The 22525-nt window shown below is 40.0% G+C and overlaps 1 protein-coding gene across 1 annotated transcript in view; it reads right to left on the bottom strand.

Moving 5' to 3' along the window:
• The window catches only part of CNTNAP4 (contactin associated protein family member 4), a 273276-nt gene that overhangs the window by 163750 nt on the left and 87001 nt on the right, over positions 1-22525 (bottom strand). The window contains 1 exon segment of the mRNA XM_052655607.1: positions 18329-18522. Within this exon segment, the coding sequence (XP_052511567.1) occupies positions 18329-18522 (194 nt within the window).

The following is a 22525-nucleotide window of genomic DNA, read 5'->3' as shown; positions in this document are numbered from 1 at the left end:
TACTAAAAAGTTAAAGAGGAGAAAGCATATATCTGGCATGAAAATTTTTATTATAGACACTTTCAGACATATACTCAAGAAGGGAGACAGAACAAAACAGTCATCCATATCCAGTTTCAAAGACTGCTAACTCATGGCCAATCTTAGTTCACCTCTACCCACAACCCCTCCCACTTCATGACCTTTCCTATTAGACCATTTTAAAGCCACTCTCAGACATCATATTTTTCATGCATAAATATCTCAAAACATTTCTTTAATGGATAAGAATTTCAAAACCCAGAATGTTGACAATAGTTCTGTAATAACATCAACATCCTATGATGATTGCTTATCTCCTGAAAATGTATGGGCCTGTGTGCGTGGATATGCAATATTGTTCAAAAAGGGTTACCCCCAATTTCCACACAGTTGTTGTTCCCCTTAAATATCTTTTAACCAGTGGATCATCTCCCTTCCATTTTCTCTCCAGCTGCTATTGGAAACCGCTGGCCAGCTGCCTTCCAGTTTCCCACGGTTTGCTGATTGCCTCTGCCGTGTCACATGATGTGTCCTATCCAATTAGACTGGGGGGCTTGATCTGACTTACATGTGGACTTCAGGCCAGAGGCCTTCAAAAAACACACTGTGTATGTCCAGCAGGAGATGCATTAGGCTTGACTGTCTCTGTTTTTATGATTCCAGAGATCACTGATGTGCCCCAAGTACATTATTTAACTAGGGGTTATAAAATGGTGACATTCTGATTCTGTCATCCCTTCCTTAATGTCTTTTTAATTCTAGAATGCATCTCTAAAGACAAACTTCCTCTTCATCAAACATCCTCTTCTCTGGGTTACCCTGAGATGTAGTTTAATCAGAAAAAGCAGAAAAATACTCATTATTGCTATTTGAGCCAGTGTTCAGTGAACTGATCCTCTCGCATCTTCCAAAGATGATGAATAAGGAAACTTTTGTATTATAATGAATTAACGAATGTTTAACTAAGTTGGCATTTCAATACATTTCTGGTATGATTCTTATTGATATTCTAGTTGTTTCATTTTGGCCAGTGAAATCCTTTTCCAGTCGGCTCCTAAGTCTTTTTGACATGAACCCAGTAGTCTTTGGTAAAAATCCTAGTTTTCAGGTATTAATACTATAATACTCTAGATTTATTTTGTATACTTCATACCTGATAGCTGGATTCAACTATTTTTCACAATGAATCCTGAGTCTGGATCCACAATCCAGGTGGTAAGGAGGATCACTGTTTAAGGCTGGTCACGCTTTCTTGATCAAAAGAATTAGGAAATAGTTCTATTTTCTTTTTTTTAATTGAAGGATAATTACAATGCTTTGCTGATTTCCATTGTACAACAATGCAAATCAGCCATAAGTACACACACACACACACACACATATATATGTAAATAAATATATACACCCTCCCTCTCGAGTCTCCCTTCCTCCCCTCACTCCATCCCACTGTTCTAGGTTGTCACAGGGAGCTGGGCTGAGCTCCCTGTGTTTATAAAGCAGCTTCTCCTTAGCTATCTATTTTATACACGTTGGTGTATATATGCCAGCGCAACTCTCTGGATTTAGCCCACCCTCTCTTTCCCCCACCCCCCACTGTGTCCACAAGAACAGACCATCCTCTACAAGTGTGTCTCTATACCTGCCCTGCAAATAGGTTCATCAGTATCATTTTTCTAGATTCCATATATATGCATGCTGCTGCTGCTGCTAAGTCGCTTCAGTTGTGTCTGACTCTATGCGACCCCACAGGTGGCAGCCTACCAGGCTCTGCCGTCCCTGGGATTCTCCAGGCAAGAACATTGGAGTGGGTTGCCATTCCTTTCTCCAATGCATGAAAGTGAAAAGTGAAAGTGAAGTCGTGTCCAACTCTTAGCGACCCCAGGAACTGCAGCCTACCAGGCTCCTCCATCCATGGGATTCTCCAGGCAAGAGTACCAGAGTGGGGTGCCATTGCCTTCTCCGATATATATGCATAATAGATGGTATTTGTTTTTCTCTTTCTGACTTACTCCACTCTGAATAATACACTCTAGGTTCATCCATTTTAACTGACTCGAATGCATTCCTTCTGCGGCTGAGTAATATTCCACTGTGTATATGCGCCATGTCGTCTTTATCCTTCATCTATTGATGGGCGTCTAGGTTGTCTCCACATCCTGGCTGTTTGTAAACAGAGCTGCAAAGAACATTGGGGTACATGTGTCCTTTTGAATATGGTTTTCTCAGGGTATATGTCCAGTGGTGGAACTGTTACGTCATATGGTAGCTTTATACCTAATTTTTTAAAGAATCTCCATACTATTTTCCATAGTGGTTGTATCAGTTTACATTCCCACCAACAGTACAAGAGGGTTCCCTTTTCTCCACATCCTCTCTAGCAATTAAATTCATATTGACACATCCAGTTCAAATTCAGTGCAGGATATGTACCTAATCTCTTCAATTTTATATTTGTTTCTCTTTTCTCTTTCAATAAAATTATGATTTCTGATATTAAAATGATCACTTAACTGTTTTAACAAAATAAGTTTTACAGTCATAATATAATATTTTAAATAAGATATTATGGATATCACTAACAAAATGTGATTACTGAAAGTAGTTCAAGATTTTTTATCATTGGGTTCTAAAAGAATAAAAATATGCACCTGCTGTGTTTTAAGTCACTTAAAACAATTCCTCTGTCTGTGTGTGTGCCTTTAACTCAACACACAGGTTTGTTTCATGCTATTGTTGATCTTTAGAAATAGCTTCCAAAGTTTTATTTAATATCATTGTACAATCTTTAAATTGTGTTCATTACTTTTTAGTTAAACATAAAAAAACCACAAAAGTCAACATCCTATCCCTAGTCCATCCCTCCTCCTATAGGTTATCACAGAAGTAACATTTCTTAATTGCTCTTGCTTATCCCCCCATTTATTTAAAAAATATGAGAAAATATGTATTTCCATTCCCTTTATTTAAATAAAAGGTAATACACCCTACCCATTTGCTTCGCTTTGTCAAGGTAACTTAAGAAATGTGAGGGGTAGAGGTAAGACAAGCATTACTCTTTTTAAATGGTCTTCACCCTTGAATGGTTATCCAGATGAAAAGTGATCCCATGAAGGAAGGGTAAGAAGAGTCCAGGCCATCCTACAGTAAATTTTGGAGCCTTTTCCGGCCTAAACCCTCAAGTATCACTGTCCACTTGCATCCTCCTTCTACTTGGATGCCATCAGAATTACTACTACTATTTCCCATGGAGAAGGCTGTACATCTCTCAGAGTCTCTGCTGGAAGAAGACTCGGTGGGGGACAGACAAGAAAGCTACTGTGTCTTGTCTCATGTGTCCACTTAGGGGACTCACTTCAAACACACATGAAAGGCCTCTATCTTAATGCCTCCATGGAGCACAGAGATATAGAGAATGTCAACTTAAAAAAAAAAAAGAAAGAAATACCTTTCTTAAAATTTTCAGATTTTAAAATGTAGCCCATCCAATGCAATGCATTTTGGGGAAGATATTGTGATAGTATTTATAAGTTCCTGAGAAAGTTTTAGGAAAAAGTAATTGTGGGTAAATGATAACAGGCAACAGAGAAACGTTGTTGTAAGGCATGGAGAAAAACTTGGGAAAGTTGCAGAGAACAGTTGCAGAAGAGAAAAACAGGAGAGAAGGTCCAGGGATGTTCAATAATAATATGATAATAATTACAACGGTAGACATCTAACTGAAAAGAAAGTAACTGTGAGTTCACGATGCATCATAACTTTTTCTTGGCATTCTAAGGTGCACATATTGACGCTTGTGGTGTGGAAGAAGCATCCTATATATATATGCCTTCCTGAGCACACACTGACTCTATCCTTGGTAACTGCTGTATCATCAGAACTTTTAAATATTTATGGATGGTTTGAGTACACATTGTTCTGTTCCAAGCATTGTCTAGCGGTAAGAACACAGCTCTTCAGTTATCTAGAGGCAGTATTTCTAATAACAAAAAGCAATTGATGAAAGTGTTTAGGAAAAAAAATGTTCCCCAATCACATTCAATTTCAAAGTTATCTCTTAGTTCGCTTATTGTTACACTATTCACATAATTGCTTGCACTTTTTAAAAATGGGGAAAAGCATAAAAAATGCAGACTACAAAATGTACCCATCATGTTCCTTTAAAGTCTAGCAACACAAATTTCAAAGTAATCTTGCAATCTAAAGGGACTTAGTTTCTAATGTACTTTTAATCAGTGAGACCAAGACCAATTATATGATGCAGAGAGGTGTGAAGTTTATCAGAATATATAAATCCTAGTTCTTTATGCCCATGCCAGCTGTCACCACCCTCCACCCTACTGATTTCATTTTAGATGCCCCAGATATCATATCTTATTCAAATTAAAATAAATAATAGTGTACGTCATCTAGTCCTAAATATATAGGGTCATTTTGAACACATTTTTCAGCCGAAAATAATGGACCTAGAATGTCTTGAGAAACTGTAGTAAACCTGAGTTGTAGTTGATAGAGTATTTTCCTCAAAAACTATGTTGCACTTTCACTCTGAAATTCTGACTTCAGACATTGAGCATTTGAGCAAATATCATTAAACTAGACAGACAAATACCCTTGGAGCCAAGGACTTCACACCCCGTAGTCCTCAAGATGTACTCCATTTTATAGATGTTAAGCATATCTTTTTAAATCTGAACTTAAGCATAGAGAAATCCTTCACATATCATTAACCCAAGAACAGTACAGGAAGTAAGAATATTCCACATCCATGAATCAATTTAGAAAAAAGATGAGGACCATTGTCCTGGTCAGAACCAGCTAAGATCAGTCAGTAGTGATTGAAACTGATGTGCAGGCACTTAACCACTAAATCAGAAGTAGAATACCAGAAGTCACTCAAAGGGTGAAGTCGCAGCTTGGTTAATCTCCAGTTCCATTGGGAGGAAAGGTATAATTAATGGATGCATCTCACACAAATGATAATCTGAGAAATTAGGGTGTGACACAAGGTAGGAAGGCAGCAATGAGACAACACTGGTAAAAGGAAGAGTGTCACGTTTTGGAATCAACTCTGCTAAGATAAGAAATGGAGAAGGACAGAAAGTAAAACCAGTGCCACCTCCAAACTCCAACGAAAGTTCAAAGGATAAAATAAATTTTATAAATGAAAGTTTTAATGGAAAAAAGCTTATACACAGAGTGAGAAATAGCAGAGGAAAACTCTCTCACCCCTAGACTGTTCTAAGAGTTCCTGTTCATTCCGTTCCTTTTCAGGATATGTGAACTTCCCTAGGATGCCTTCCATGCAGGTGTGCGTGTTAAATCACTTCAGTCACATCTGACTCTTTGCAACGGCATGGGCTGTAGCCTGCCAGGCTCCTCTGTCAGTGGGATTACCCCGGGCAAGAACACTGGAGTGGGTTGCCACACCCTCCTCCAGCAGATCTTCTCGACCCAGGGATTGAACCCGCTTCTCATAGGTCTCTTGCCAGGTTCTTCACCATAAGCGCCACCTGGGCAGCCCAGGATGGCTTCCATACTCACTTCCAAAACCCATGAGCCTCTGCATTCTTTTCTCCTATTTCCCATGTCTTTCTGTGAACTGGAGTGATTTGTTAAGGAGCAGAAAGTAGGGCTCTGATTTAATTAGATCCTATAATAGCTGAGGAACGGTGCAGAGTGAAACGCATCTGTGATGACTAATTTTACGTGTTAACTTGACTGGGCTAAGAGATGCCCAGATAACTAGCAAAACATTATCTCTGGGTGTGTCTATCAGGGCATGTCCAAAAGAGATTAGCATATCCCATGAAATTCAAATTAGCATTTTGGAACCGAAAGTGAATTTTGCTCACTTTTCCCAAATGCTACATGCCTATGGAGTCAGTAAGCATTTTATAAAGCTTCTATCAATTCCACATAATTTTTCTTTCTTCCTCATGAAAATAAGCAAGCAAAAGGAAAAAGAAGAGAGGACACTTATTTTTGCTTCTTTGTGAATATCAGCTGATTATAGCAAATTCTGGCCCTCTCAGCTTTCGTCCTCTCCCAAACTAAAGGTCATTTCCTCTTCTTTGTTGCAATCTTCTTGGGCAACTTTCTGCTTCAGTTCCTTTGGATGATCCATAAAGCATCCTGGAATTAAATGACCTTCACATGCTCCTTTTCAATACTTATCTGCCCACATCTAGGTCCTTAATCATTCCCTGTGATTGCACCATCTTTGAAATTGTAAATGCTTATATTCTATTTTTCGATCCCAGACCACTAATCTCTCTAGCTCTCTCAATCCCATTCTCCCACACTGATTTACTTTTCACTCTCAAAAGCCCCACTGTTCCTTTGACATCTTCCATCTCTGTGATAGTTAGTTTTATATGTCAACTTGACCAGGTCACATTACCCACACATTTAGTCAAATATTTTCCTGGATGTTTCTGTGAAGGTACTTTTAAGATGAGATTAACATTTAAAGCAATAGAGTTTCTAATGAAGCAGATGGCACTCCCTAATGTGGGTGTACCACATCCAGTCAGTTGAAGGCCTTAGGAGAAAAAAAGACTGACCTTCCTAAAAGAGGGAATTTTGCCAAAGGATTTCTTAAGACTCAATTGCAGTTCTCCTAAGCATCTCCAATCTGCTGTGCATATTCTGGACTTGCCAAACCTCCACAATCACTTGAGCCAATTCCTTAAAACAAGTCTATGTACATCAAATTGGTTCCTTTCTATCAGCACCCGCCCCCTTGATGCCACTCCCTTCCCTGTAGAACACTGACTTTATGACACTTTCCTTCCTCGGTGCTCTGGCCAGCTCATAGGCGTTCTTATCCTAGATAAGTCCTCCCACCACAGTTTCCCCCAGATTCCAATCCTGGGTCAGACTAAGAAACTACACCCTCTGCTCCTGCACACGAGTAAGCAGCTCGCGGCTGGTGAAAACCAAACAACAGCGCACTTGGGCACGCTGTGTGTGGTCTCCAGCCTTTGCTGAGCTCTCAGTGCTAGCTGGAGATTCTTTCCCTGGTCCACCCATTCTCACTTCTCTTCGTTATCCGTAAACACAGGACCTTTCTGCCCACAGAGAGCCCTTCCACAGGCTGAAGTTCAAACACATCTTTACTTTTTTTCTTCTTTTGTAAGATACATCATGCTGCAAAACCAACTATGATCTGGATCCCCTCGCTCCATCAGGTACCTCTGGAATCACCTCTATGTTCAATCCCTGGACCTCCAAGAGCTCCCTCTCAAGTGCTAACCAAGCACAAGTCTCTCCACTAACAAGCCCTCTGTCTGTGCATCACTCATCCCATCTCTTTACCATCATCCCACTTCTTCTCCACACCACCAAACTCCTGGGGATAGTTTTTGCCATTTCCTCTTCCCTCTTGGGCTGCCGTCTATGGGGTTGCACAGTTGGACACGACTGAAGCGACTTAGCAGCAGCAGCAGCAGCAGCTTCCCTCCTTCTTGTCATGGTTCCTTTCCTAAAAATGACTGCATTCAATCTCCTCCTCGCTGAATTGCTGTTAACCTCAGATCTACTGTTAATTTTGTGTGAGGCTTTTTTTTTTTAAGTCACGTAGTACTTTTATTCGGAGAAGGCAATGGCAACCCACTCCAGTACTCTTGCCTGGAAAATCCCATGGACGGAGGAGGCTTGGTAGGCTGCAGTACATGGGGTAGCTAGGAGTCGGACATAACTGAGAGACTTCACTTTCACTTTCCTGCATTGGAGAAGGAAATGGCAACCCACTGCAGCATTCTTGTCTGGAGAATCCCAGCAGTACTTCTATTTATTTATTTTATTTTTTAAAGTCTTGGATATTTAATCTTTTGCAGTTACACAGGTATTTCATTTTTGCCTCTAGGCAAAAACACAAAATTCCAAAGCTGCTGCTGAAGATCTCAGCCCTTCTAGCCCTTATGTGGGATTCCCAGGTGCTGCTGCTGCTGCTGCTAAGTCACTTCAGTCATGTCCGACTCTGTGTGACCCCAAAGATGGCAGCCCACCAGGCTCCCCCGTCCCTGGGATTCTCCAGGCAAGAACACTGGAGTGGGTTGCCATTTCCTTCTCCAATGCAGGAAAGTGAAAAGTGAAAGTGAAGTCGCTCAGTCCTGTCCAACTCTCAGCGACCCCATGACTGCAGCCTACTAGGCTCCTCCACCCATGGGATTTTCCAGGCAAGACGTCTGGAGTGGGGTGCCATTGCCTTCTCCAACTCCCAGGTGGCTCAGTGGTAAAGAATCCGCCTGCAATGTGAGAGACCTGGCTTCAATCCCTGGGTTGGGAAGATCCTCCTAGAGGAGGGCATGGCAACCCACTCCAGTCCTCTTGCATGGAAAATCACATGGATAGAAGAACCTGGTGGGCTACAGTCCACAGGGTCACAAAGAATCAGACATGAGTTAGCGACTAAACAAGAACAAACAAGAAAGCCCTTAAGTAGTTGTGAGCTAAGTACTTAAGTGCTGACTATTGAATTCTTTAAAATGGCATCGTTGTTGGCATATTGAAAATCCACACTAGTCTTTACCTGATTCTTTGCTAAGTTCATAAAGGTGTTTATATTAAAAAAAAAACACAAAACTTTTGCATGAGTTTTTATAGGTTTTCTCTTTTTTTGCATTTAATTCTGCAAAAGTCCATTCTTCCTTCCCCTCATCCCGCTTTCTTCCTCCCTCGTACAAATTCTTTAAGGCATTTATTATTGCAATTTGCAGGAGGTAAAAGCAACTTGTCCAGATGGTGCCTGCATCTGAAGGCCTGTGGCCTGATAACAGAAATGACTTTTCCTACTGCCATCCACAGCCTGTCCCCTCTTCTTCCTTTTGTGTGCTACAGCTCTGGTACTTTGGTATAGTATTTTCAAAGTGCTGCTGCTGCTAAGTTGCTTCACTCGTGTCCGACTCCATGCGACCCCATAGATGGCAGCCCACCAGGCTCCGCTGTCCCTGGGAGTCTCAAGGCAGGAACACTGGAGTGGGTTGCCATTTCCTTCTCCAATGCGTGAAAGTGAAGTCACTGAGTCATGTCCAACTCTCAGCGACCCCATGGACTGCAGCCTACCAGGCTCCTCCGTCCATGGGATTTTCCAGGCAAGAGTACTAGAGTGGGGTGCCATTGCCTTCTCCTTCTCTTCTACTTTGGTACTTTGAACTGGACCTGATTTGACACTCCAACTACTCAAGTCACTCTTGGCCCAGACTAGAGAAATAGTACCATGGTTTCCAGAAAGCCATCCTAGGCATGTGTACAGAGAGCACTGTGTGCTGACGGCATTTGCCTCAGTTGTCCCAGATTATCAGAGCCAATCATATTTCTTCTGTTTTCAATCCAGAGCCTGGGAATGGTGAGTTTCAACGGAGGAGAGGAGAGGAGAGGATGATTCACAGGGACTTTGCCTGGAGTGGAGGCAGGATACAGCCATGTTCTATGGTATAGTCCAATGTGAAAAGCTGTATAGATTTCCATGGAGCAAAAGACTCCAGTACAAAAAAGCCCTATGCGATGTTCTAAGCAGTGAGTAAACAGAAATAAGTAGAAGGAATATATTTCATGAAAATACATACATACCTGTTCTAATCATACAAATTACAGTTCCTTATTTGTGAAAACGTCTTTTTAAAAACTTGTGCTATAGTCAAGTGTATACGTTATGCAGTTCAGACAAATTAAACACTCGAAGGCTAAGAATTTAAAAGTACAAACCAAAAAATTTAGAGGAATCATATGGAAATTCAATGTGTGCTCATGTATCCAAAGTGCTTGATTTTATGGAAAAAAAAAAGAGGGAGACATAGAAGAGACCAATTTGTTTCCAATTTAGTTTTTGTTTTTATCTGTCATCTCTGACATGCAAATTTTTAAAGAAATATAAGTAGCACTGTAAGCTTAATTAATTCATGTATTTATTTTAATCTAAGGATCAAAAATCTATATGCCAAAGAGACATATTGGGAAAAATTTTTTTTACCTTTGAATTCCAGAGTGTAAAAATGGAACTGCCATTACCATAATAGCTTTGTGGCTCTTAGGACAATTTTCTGCAACTTTTCCACAAACTTGCTAAAATAAATATAAGCTTTTTTTCTCTGAAACTTATATTCCCCACCCACCCCCAGCTCATGATGACTCTGACATATTGTAATAAAGCCATTGCTCCCTGAGGATCTCTTTTCACTGCTCCAGCAATTTCTCTCTTCTCTCTCTCTTATTGAAAAAGAACCCTGTTATTAAGTACTTAAAATGTTCAAGGCTCCAAAAGGAAGACAACCTTTCAGTATGAGAGATTAATAATAACAATAAGAAGCACGGAAGGGAAGATAGGAGTTCAAAGCCAAATAAAATTTTCATTTGCAGAATACAAATCAAATATGATTTCTTTTGAACTGCATCTCTCTGATTTATAGACACAGCTCTGCAGAATATTTCCTAGCATTTTTGCGTCGTCTTTTCTTCCTTTCATCCTCATGGCTACTTCTGGACAAATGCCCTAACACTTTCCAAAAGCACGGCTCTTCTAAATCAACCAAAGGATTATTCTTTATGAACATTTCTGAAAGGAGTAAGATGCAGATAATAATATAAAGAGAAAATCTCAGACAATACCAGCTCAGAAGCAGGACTCCTGACAGCAATTCGGAATATGGATGGATAAAGCTGTATCGACTAAGCACGCATACACAAGCACACGCACACTCTCGTCCAGTAAACATGTAGGACCTCTGCGTTGTAAACCAACAGAAACATCACCGGATTACTGTACTTGGGATCTGAAGTAAGTAATCACAAACGTGCTTCCTTTTACCATTATGCTTTTGTTAATATCTATTCTAAACCACATTAGCAAAACAGTATGCTGGTCCTCTCTCTAATCACATTTACTCTCTCCTCAGAATATCTCTTATATCCTAGGAATTCAGTAGGTACAGTATGCATTTTAGCCAGCAGTGTTTGGGAATTTCTGTTACATGTAAAATCTGGAAGAAAGGAAAATATATAAGTAGAGTGAAAGAAAATGAAAAATATGTGAATGAGTTTGAAATTCAGCTGATTAAGGTTATACAAACTATGCAAAGTTCTCCAGAAAGTCTTCCTGGAAATAACACAATGGCAGATGCCATTGGGAAAAAGACTCTAGAGATGAGTTGGTGATGACTGGAAAAGTGATGGGGCAGGCTGGACTAGAGTAAGTGCCTGAAAGGCCCTACATTGGGAGGGATGAAGCAGGCCTCACAGAACTGAAGAGCACGGCCCAGAAGAGAAGTCTGAAAACACAAGAAACCTTGGGAATGTCCTGAGAGCAGCAACTAAGTGTCTGAGATTGAAGCTGCGGTACATGAAGAAGCTGCCAATGAAACGTGCCAGATCCGGGACAGGATGTGGCCACCCTCTGCCAGGCAAGCAGAAACATTTCAATAAAGGAGCAGTGGGCTGTGTTTGCACAACAAATGTGTGCAACAGCCCCATTCTAGAGGCAACAACAGCGTGCGTTAATCCACAGATACACCCTTCTACTTGATCCTCTGCAGAGGAGTCCTGGGCTCAGCTATAGACTGTCTGATGAGAAACACAGCAATGCTCTCTCTCCCACATAGAAGGCAAAACTATACTCTGTCTTCAGTACGTACCGTGATAAACAACAAGAGACTGAATTCATAATTTATGTTTTTCTCCTGCCTTACAGTAGATTACGTGTAAAAAATGACACTAAACCAATGATTCCATCTACACCATGAATTCTGGTTGAAATACTGCTCTTCCCTAGCTTTGCATATTCATCAGTATTGACAGGAGGAAAGAGAGTTAAATTAACATGAATTAGGTGGGAACTTGGGAGAAGGACATGGCAGCCCACTCCAGTATGCTTGCCTGGGAAAGCTCGAGGACAGAGGAGTCTGGCGGGCTACAGTCCATGGGGTCGCGAAAGAGTCAGACACGACTCAGGCACTAAACAACCCTAACAAGGTGGGAACTTACTGTCTTACGTCTCAATTCCTTCCGTATCAAAGTATTACTGATCGACTTTCTTCATGGGTTGATGGAGAAGCCTGCAATTTTACTACTGAAAGGAATGAGGGATTAAATTACTCGGTGAGTACCTGAATTCTCCCTCATTCTGTAGGAAAAAGTTTATAGAGGTGAGACTTCCTTAGGAACAACATAGCTTCTTAGGGCTGTGCTTGTCTTCCTTAGAGCCATGTATCGCTATTCCCTGCTCTATTCTGAGCCACAGGAAGGCTGAGTGATGGAGACTGGCAGTCCCAGGTCCTGTGTGAGCAAGCTTCCTGCCGGGGCAGAGAGAGTTTGACAGGTGAGAGGAAGTGGGAGCCCGGATATTCCTCCCCACTCTTTCAATGCCTCAGGCAGCTTCTCGGTAGTGGCTGAGCCTCTTACGAGGCTCCTGCTCCCCATGGACAAGCCTTGCTTCCAGAATCTTCCATTGGGCAGTCCCCGCCACGGTTCTAGCACTAACTGAACAGTGGCAGCTACAAGCTCTAGTAACACCACCTTCTCATTATCCCTCTACTCCTGAGGAGTTACAGGGTCTGCTTGCTGCCGCTAGGCTCTGAGGGGCGCACCACCTCACATCTGATTTGCTTTGATCAGCTTTTCCATTACCTGTAACCAATTTCCTAGAATGACTTTGCAGTTTCAGATGTCTGGAGTAATTTCTGATTTTCTGACTAAGTACTGACTCACAAACCAATTTAGTATCAGAAATGTGGTATTTTTCTATTTTATGATCAAAGATTAGATGACATGTTGCATGTATAAATGCCATCCAACCATTGTAAAATATAAATACATAAACTACTAAAATAATATTAAAAATACTATATGATGCTCCATATTGATAACTCCCATAGGCTTGGTACTATCAATAATTGTTACAAGATAATTTCATATAACAAGTGGGAAATAGCCATTATCTGTCTGTTTTTTAAAAAATCAATAATTGGATTGTTTCCTATGCACTCCTCTCTGTTGCCCTTCAGTTCTTTCACTGTCAGATTATCCCCTTTGAAACGCCATATAAATCTCATCTTTACCTGCACTTTAATAAACTGACATATATCCATCCATTGTCCCCATTTCTTTCTCCTCAGCCCTTAAGATTTATTCTCAGTATCAAATGACACTGCAATTGAAAGTTTTCCATTGGTTTTGGAACTCACTGCAGCAACGCCCAGTGTACTTTTACATCATCTGTTTCTGATGGCCGTCCAGCACTCGGCTGTGCAGAAGGGCTATTAATAAAATCTGCCTAAGTAAGTGACCTGCTGCTGGTGTATTGCTTTCTATTTCAAATAGATACGTCTTCACATTTAATCATCTTCCTTTATGTTCTTTAGTAATATTCTAAATATTATCTTCATAAATCTCATAATTTCGTTTTACTTTTTCCCTTGATATTTATCATTTGGGAGTTCTATTTTAAGTGGAGCATATGTATTCCTTTTATGTTTTCACCTAGTTGTTTATATGTAGGAAGATAAATTACAGGTTTTAAAAATTAATTTTATTGTTAGGCACAGAATTTATTGAATCATCTTTTTAAAAAACAAGATGTTCTCTTAGATTTTTAAGGAATATATTGTATCAATGCCAAATCTTTCCTCCTTTCTATCTTTATATATTTTTCTAGCCTCTTCTCTGATTATGTGTGGTAAGTTTGAAAATTAAAAATGTAAAATAGGAAAGACAGGCTCATCCATTAGTTTTTCAGAAGACCTAACTGACTGCGTCTTAAAGAGCAATAAAAAAACATTTCAGAATATCTCGCTTCCTAGAGAGATTTCCAAATGTACCTCCTGGGACAGGGGAATGAGAAGAGTCAGAAGCCGACATCTGCAGCACTGCATCACAGCAAGGAAAAGAGGGGAGAAAAGAGGGCGGTGTCTCGTCACTGAACTGTCACATGGGAGAATGTGAGACACGAGCTGTAAAGTGTTTTTAAAACATCCCATCCTCTGGTTGATGCTTTGAGAATAAACTGGATGTGAGTGTGTGCTCCGAAGGGGGCATTAAATCAAATCTGCTGACCCTAATCACTCTCTTCAAATTATTTTTATTTTGCTTGCTTAGGGACAGGTCAATTGGAAGAATGTGAAACAATGTCGCCATTTATCTTATTCAATGCATATGTGTTCCCACAGTTTTACAGGGGTTCATATATATTTTTGTATATTACATATTCATGTAAAGTTCCAATTTACGTGAGCCCAGGAAGTTTATGAGAAGGGACTGACATAACGTGTTATAGAATGGGCACGGATGGGACGAGGTGAAATAAACCATGCTGCTTGATTGAGAAGGCGCCTAGCAGACTAATTGTTCTGATTTATGACCAACGTCACATTAAAAACCCCAATGCAGCCACCTCCAACCAAGCACTCCTAGGTTAATCATTTCCAAAAGGGTAGAGAACCCTGTTAAATAGAAATACAAACAGGAGAGTCCCTGGGAATACAGACTAATCATATAGACTTTCAATAAAAACATCTTTCTGGCACTCAAGCAGAGGCTGTGTTGAAAGGCAGAAGCAGCTTAGAGCACTCTCCAGGCATTTGCCCAAGTTCTGAGCCAAGGATTGCAAGGCATTAAGCTTGATGATTCGACATGCTGACATGCAGGGCATCAGTGCTGTTACACTTTATATCACCACACATGTGGTGGGCTTAGATACTCAAATAACATAGGAGAAAGGTCGACATAGGGAAAGGTTAGGAAAGCTGCACCTCATAAAGTGGGGAGTCCACCAGACTTACCACACACCTCTCACTTGAATTTCTGCCTCATTGGGTTTTCAATTAAATGACCCCAGCCACTTATTTATTTGACTGGAGATAAATACATGTTAAAATCTTTGCAGGTGGTATTCCTGCCCTTTTGGGCTTATAGAGTTGACAACTCAATCACTCACAGTGATAATAATGCCGTGACTATATGGTGACAGGAGATACTTTTGCCTAATTGACTACACACGTCATGGGGGGCTCCGTGTCTTTCACTAGCCAAAGCCAAACCACGACACTCAACACTTTTAATTTTAAAAGTTATATTAACTTCAGAAATGGGTTAATATGAAGTTATGATTTTTTGTTTGAAAAATGAGATACAATTGAAATCCATAAACAGTGAACTATTGTGCATAATACACTCCAACTCCATGGACTGTAGCCTACCAGGCTCCTCTGTCCATGGAACTCTCTGGGCAAGAATACTGGAGTGGGTAGCCATTCTTTTTCTCCAGGGCATCTAGGTATCAGATCCAAGTCTCCTGCATTGCAGGCAAATTCTCTACTGTCTGAGCCACCAGGGAAGCCTCATTGTGCATAATAATCATATTTACTTAAATAATTCATAAAATTAGTACCATCCCGTCCCTTGCCCTTATAGTTTGCAGTGTAAAAGAGAGAATTTGTATAATTTAGCTGTAAAGTTCCTGCACCTGTTAATCTGCTTAAAATAATTTCTAAGATGTTAGTTTTATGAAATTCCAGAAATTGTTCTTAGATGAGCGAAAATTATACTTCACACTTCCTTTTCCGATCGTTTACAATAAACTGGCTGAAAAGTCTTTCGCCCATGATGTTGAGAAACTTTGTTTTGTCCTAGAGAGGAACAATTTCAGCAGTTTGCATTTTCTATTTTTTGCAAAATATTTATATGCCATCTAGAATGAGTACTTTGTATAAATTACATTTGTGGGCACTGGACTATAAATTTTATCCAAAAATTAATTTTAAAAAAATATGTCTATCTCAAATTTACAGTTCTATCAAGTATATGCATGGCCATAAAGATAACAAATAAAGTATTTTGCCTTTGTTTTTTAAAGATTATTTGTAAGAAGCAGCAGGGCATTTGATGAATTCTTTCAGGTGTACAGAAGTCATTGCTCTCTCTAGTGCTTGAAGAGAATGCATTGAAGGAGAATGAGGAATCCCCAAGGCAGCATTTCTATCCATGTTGATGGGTTTTATTTTATGTGTTTCTAAACTTGTAACAACTGCCTTTTCTTCCTCTTTCCATCACATTCTCATATAATGCTTTATGGGTTCCCTAACTCTCTTACACAGATTTATTTGTATCATCTGGAGCAGACTGTGAAGTGCTTAAAAAAATTGTCATGTTTTATATAATTTGGATACATTACCTATAATGGGTAAAAAAAAAAAAAAAAAAAGGAAATACAGATGTGCAAAATGTGACAGAGTTAAATTCCTTTCTATGAACATCAATTAAAAGTTGGTTTCTGGCTAAACAAAAAACCCCACATTAAAGTGATCGGTGCCAGATCATTGTAAGCAACCTGGAACCAGGTTACAATTCACCATGCTTCATCTTGCCTGCATTGCTATTGTAGAGTCACAGAGGGGGGCTTCCCTTAGGGAGGGACCTGAGTAATTACGGAGTAAAGAGAGAGCTATGAGCCTACCTGGGATGGACAGACAGCATGAGTGTGTGTGTGTGTGTGTGTGTGTGTGTACACGCGGGCGCGTGTGTGTTTATACATATATTGACAATGTTTGAAGATTTGAAGCTGTTTTACCTACACCATAACCTTATCCATTTTATGTGTGGTCATGGCATCAGCGGCAAGTCTCAGTTTTGATCTTGATGTTCACTTATCCATCTGCTTTCTTTACCATGTCCAAAATTATAGTCCAGTCCTTCTGTTAGTCCATTCTGACCATAGTCAGAGTCTAAAAACGATATTACCAAGCCAAGTAACTGTGATAGATACCATCTGTCTTTACATTGACTGGTTTGGATTAGTTAAGGATATCATTCATGTCACTAGTGTACCATGAGCATCTCACTTTTTACAAGGTAAGTGAAAAAGACAAACACTACTGTCCAGGTTTGGCTTTCCTCAAGCTTGATCCATGAAAAACAATTAATTTTCACGGTTAATCTTTCTCTTTAAAAAATATCAAAAATATACATCTTACTTAATACAGCTAAATATTAGCCACTACCTATCTAGTTTAAAATCCAAAGCTTATTTAGAAGAAAAGAGTAAAAGATAATCCAAACACCTAGTTAAAAAAATACCTCGTTAGGCTTTCCCAGCTATTGGTTCATAATTATTGTTTAATTTATCCCCAGTTTGAATGGTTTTCATGGGATTAATTCAACCATAATATCCAATTTTTCTTGCTCTTATACATAACTTCAACTTGCTTTGGATTTTAAGGCAGGTTTTCTGAAAATGCTTACAGCAAACTTCCAGCCTAACGGTCGTTCTCTCTAGAGAAAGAGCAGGGCTACATTTTCACAATTCAACTTACATCAATAAACATGCATTGGATGGTCACCAAGTGCTTCAGAGATACAAAGGTGAATAAATCACAGTCCCTTTCTTCAATGAGTTTACAACGTATTCATGGAGTTCTAGGAAGTTTCAAAAGAGAGGCCGTTGACTGATCAAAGAAAATTATCATTATGTGCCCAAACAGGCCTCCAAATTATCTGTGTGCTAAGAACAACGCTTCATTAACTTACTCATTTTCTCTGGTTCCAGCAGCTCAGTCAGAGGAAAATTAAAAAAAAAAAAAAAAAGTTCTTTGATTGCAGTATGTTGTCCCTGGCCCATATAAAATCCAAACCAATACTTTTCTATACTAAAAGAGGAGTCTTTTCTTCACCAGCAAGCAAACTTTCTTTAGCTCCCTTCTCCCACTGGGTATTCATGTATACTCAGTCAGGTACAAATACCACTCACTTTATTACAAACTGCCTCCTGGTCAGTCTCCCTTGTAGCAGATGTGCTACAAAACACAGCATTTTAACACTTGAAAAGACTACAGAAAGGTTTATATATAAATCATATATGTGTGTATAAGACATAAATATTCTAAATATTATATATATAAACCTCTATATACTAGAGAGAGATATTAATTAATATTTCTCAGAGTCATCAGAACAACAAAAAAAATTCTTTTCACCAACCTTAAATAAAGGCAATGCAAAACTACTATGTTACTAAACAAAAAATGTTCTATATAGGCTTGGTTTCTTTCTTTAATCTTCACACTATTTAGAGCACTCATGAGATTTTTTTTCTTCAATTTCTGAGGACTCTGTGAAATAAGTTACTTTTAGTATTTTATTAAATTAAACCAAAAAATGTTCCAATATTCATTGGAAAATGAATATTAATACATTGGAAAATGTTTTCTAAGCAAGTCCAAAGATTCTGATTCTAAACGAAGTTTAAGAGATTCCTAAACTGCCTGTAGGAATGACCGTGCTTCCTCCTCTGAGAGGCCACGTATTCTGTTAAAAAACATACCCAGATACTGTCCTCCTGGCGATACTGCTTCCAGTTCCTGCCGCTGTCGCTGAACATCAGGAGGTAGCTGGTCACCCAGTTGGAGCTCCCATATCCCCCTTGGGTGGCCACGGCAGTGATCTCCATTCTCTCTCCAAGGTCAATCTGCAACCACTGGTATTTATTTGACACAAGTGGAGACCAGCCACCAGCGCCTTTTGTGAAAAGAGAAAGAGGAGAAATGAGCAAAGAATTCATTAATGAATTCATCTGTTAATGAACTAGCAATGCCAGTAAGACTATTCCTCTATGAAACTTCAGAAAGTCAAATTTCCAAAATGTGAAACTGTCCATAACGGTAAAAAAAAAATACAGAGAAACAAGAATGTAATGTAAATGGATGGCGCCTATATTAATTATGTTGATTTCTAGGTGTTACAACCATCCGACACTGGGAGAGCTAATTCAGTGAGGTTAAACTCACTGTATGTTTAAAGTCCTTAATTTGAGAGGCAGACAACCATGTCAACAAATGGAACTAGTATGTTCAGTGCCCACACACATGACTGAGTAACAATTTGCCTTCATACTGTGATTTACCTGCAAACTACATGGAACTTGGAAATGCAGTACTTGGATGCAATCTCAAAAATGAAAGAATGATCTCAGTTCGTTTCCAAGGCAAACTATTCAATATTACAGTAATCCAAGTCTACGCCCTGACCAGGAATGCTGAAGAAGCTGAAGTTTAACAGTTCTATGAAGATCTACAAGACCTTTTAGAAATAACAACCAAAAAAGACGTCCTTTTCGTTATAGGGGACTGGAATGCAAAAGTAGGAAGTCAAGAAATACCTGGAGTAACAGGCAAATTTGGCCTTGGAGTACAGAATTAAGCAGGACAAAAGCTAATAGAGTTCTGCCAAGAGAATGCACTGGTCACAGCAAACACCCTCTTCCAACGACACAAGAGAAGACTCTACACATGGACATCACCAGATGGTCAACACCGAAATCAGATTGATTATACTCTTTGCAGCCAAAGATGAGAAGCTCTATACAGTCAGCAAAAACAAGACCGGGAGCTGACTGTGGCTCAGATCATGAACTCCTTATTCCAAATTCAGACTGAAACTGAAGAAGTGGGGAAAACCGCTAGACCATTCAGGTATGACCTAAATCAAATCCCTTATGATTATACAGTGGAAGTAAGAAATAGATTTAAGGGACTAGATCTGATAGACAGAGTACCTGATGAACTATGGAATGAGGTTTGTGACACTGTACATGAGACAGGGATCAAGAATATCCCCAAGAAAAAGAAATGCAAAAAAGCAAAATGGCTCTCTGAGGAGGCCTTACAAATAGCTGTGAAAAGAAGAGAAGTGAAAAGCAATGGAGAAAAGAAAAGATATAAGCATCTGAATGCAGAGTTCCAAAAAACAGCAAGGAGAGATAAGAAAGCCTTTCACAGCAATCAACGCAAAAAAATAGAGGAAAATAACAGAATGGGAAAAACTAGGGATCTCTTCAAGAAAATTAGAGCTACCAAGGGAACATTTCATGCAAAGATAGGCTCGATAAAGGACAGAAATGGTCTGGACCTAACAGAAGCAGAAGATATTAAGAAGAGGAGGCAAGAATACACAGAAGAACTATACAAAAAAATCTTCCTGACCCAGATAATCACGATGGTGTGATCACTTACCTAGAGCCAGACATCCTGGAATGTGATTCAAGCGGGCCTTAGGAAGCATCACTACGAACAAAGCTAGTGGAGGTGATGGAATTCCAGTTGAGCTATTTCAAATCCTGAAAGATGATGCTGTGAAAGTGCTGCACTCAATATCTCAGCAAATTTTGAAAACTCAGCAGTGGCCTCAGGACTGGAAAGGGTCAATTTTCATTCCAATCCCAAAGAAAGGCGATGCCAAAGAATGCTCAAACTACCACTCAATTGCACTCATCTCACATGCTAGTAAAGTAATGCTCAAAATTCTCCAAGCCAGGCTTCAGCAATACGTGAACGGTGAACTTCCTGATGTTCAAGCTGGTTTTAGGTAAGGCAGAGGAACCAGAGATCAAATTGCCAACATTCGCTGAATCATCGAAAAAGTAAGAAGAGTTCCAGAAAAACATCTATTTCTGCTTTATTGACTATGCCAAAGCCTTTGATTGTGTGGATCACAATAAACTGTGGAAAATTCTGAAACAGACAGGAATACCAGACCGCCTGACCTGCCTCTTGAGAAATCTGTATGCAGGTCAGAAAGCACCAGTTAGAAGTGGACATGGAACAACAGACTGGTTCCAAATAGGAAAAGGAGTACGTCAAGGCTGTATATTGTCACCCTGCTTATTTAATTTATATACAGAGTACATCATGAGAAACGCTGGGCTGGAAGAAGCACAAGCTGGAATCAAGATTGCTGGGAGAAATATCAATAACCTCAGATATGCAGATGACACCACCCTTCTGGCAGAAAGTGAAGAGGAACTAAAGGGCCTCTTGATGAAAGTGAAAGAGGAGAGTGAAAAAGTTGGCTTAAAGCTCAATATTCAGAAAACGAAGATCATGGCATCTGGTCCCATCACTTCATGGGAAATAGATGGGGAAACAGTGGAAACAGTGTCAGACTTTATTTTGGGGGGCTCCAAAATCACTGCAGGTGGTGATTGCAGTCATGAAATTAAAAGACGCTTACTCCTTGGAAGGAAAATTATGACCAATCTAGACAGCATATTAAAAGCAGAGACATCACTTTGTCAACAAAGGTCCATCTAGTCAAGGCTATGGTTTTTCCAGTGGTCATGTATGGATGTATGTGAGAGTTGGACTATAAAGAAAGCTGAGTGCTGAAGAATTTATGCTTTTGAACTGTGGTGTTGGAGAAGACTCTTGAGAGTCCCTTGGACTGGAAGGAGATCCAACAAGCCCATCCTAAAGGAGATCAGTCCTGGGTGTTCATTGGAAGGACTGACATTGAAGCTGAAACTCCAATACTTTGGCCACCTCATACGAAGAGCCGACTCATTTGAAAAGACCCTGATGCTGGGAAAGATTGAGGGCAGGAGGAGAAGGGGACGACAGAGGATGAGACGGTTGGATGGCATCACTGACTCAATGGACATGGGTCTGGATGGACTCCGGGAGTTGGTGATGGACAGGGAGGCCTGGGGTGCTGTGGTTCACGGGGTTTCTAAGAGTCAGACATGACTGAGTGACTGAACTGAACTGAACCGAACGAACATGGAACTTGGAAATGACCTCTAATGTCTAATCATGTTTAGACTCCTTAGAGAAAGAAGGACAGCATTAAGCTCCAGAATACGAGAATGGTCTAGGGATCATTCCTGCCTTCACTCTGTTTACAGTCTTATTCCCTGGTGGCTCAGATGGTAAAGAATCTGACTGTCAATGCAGGAGACAAAGGAGACGCAGGTTTGATCCCTGGGTTGGGAAGATCCCCTGGAAGAGGGCATGGCAACCCACTCCAGTATTCTCGCCTGGAGAATCTCAGGGACAGAGGAGCCTGGCAGGCTACAGTCCATGGGTCACGAAGAGTCAGACACAACTGAGGAGAGCACAACACACAGGAGGAACAGACATGAAAAGCATGCTGGAAACACAACCTGGGAAATGTTAATGGGGAGGCAGGTGCAGGGAACAATAATACAGTAAGTGATGGAGGGCTCTATCCAGTGATAACTGGCTTGCAGCAACGGGCAAGAGATGATTACACTTTCAGGAATTCTACAAGATGATTATTAAACATAGCCATCTTTGCAATTGGCCATAGTGGGAGTATTTAAACCATGAACATTGGCAAACTCTACACATCAGTACTCACTCCGACCCCAGCCAGTTCTCCAACACATCACTAGTTGTATCCTATCTGGGAATGGGGGTGTGGTGATACCACAGGGGACAGGAGAGCCCCAGAAGAGACGGGGCTTGAGCACTCAGAAGCAAAGAATGGAAGTCTATGGTATATTCAAGGAAATACAGGTAGAAGAGAATTTATTGTGTTTTGTTTTAGCCAATGGATACCAGAAAATTTCAGATGTGATTACCTACTGTAAGTCTCGTTAAGATATTTCACTATATATCCAGTTTACTATAATAACACTTTACTTAGAGAATTTCTTTAAATAATATTGACATTGCTGGCTATGTAAATATTATATAATCTCCATAAAAGTCATTAAATAGGGTTT

This window comes from Budorcas taxicolor, chromosome 18 (assembly GCF_023091745.1).
Source record: "Budorcas taxicolor isolate Tak-1 chromosome 18, Takin1.1, whole genome shotgun sequence".
Taxonomy (NCBI): Eukaryota; Metazoa; Chordata; class Mammalia; order Artiodactyla; family Bovidae; genus Budorcas; species Budorcas taxicolor.
This window is presented reverse-complemented; position numbering and strand designations above follow the sequence as displayed.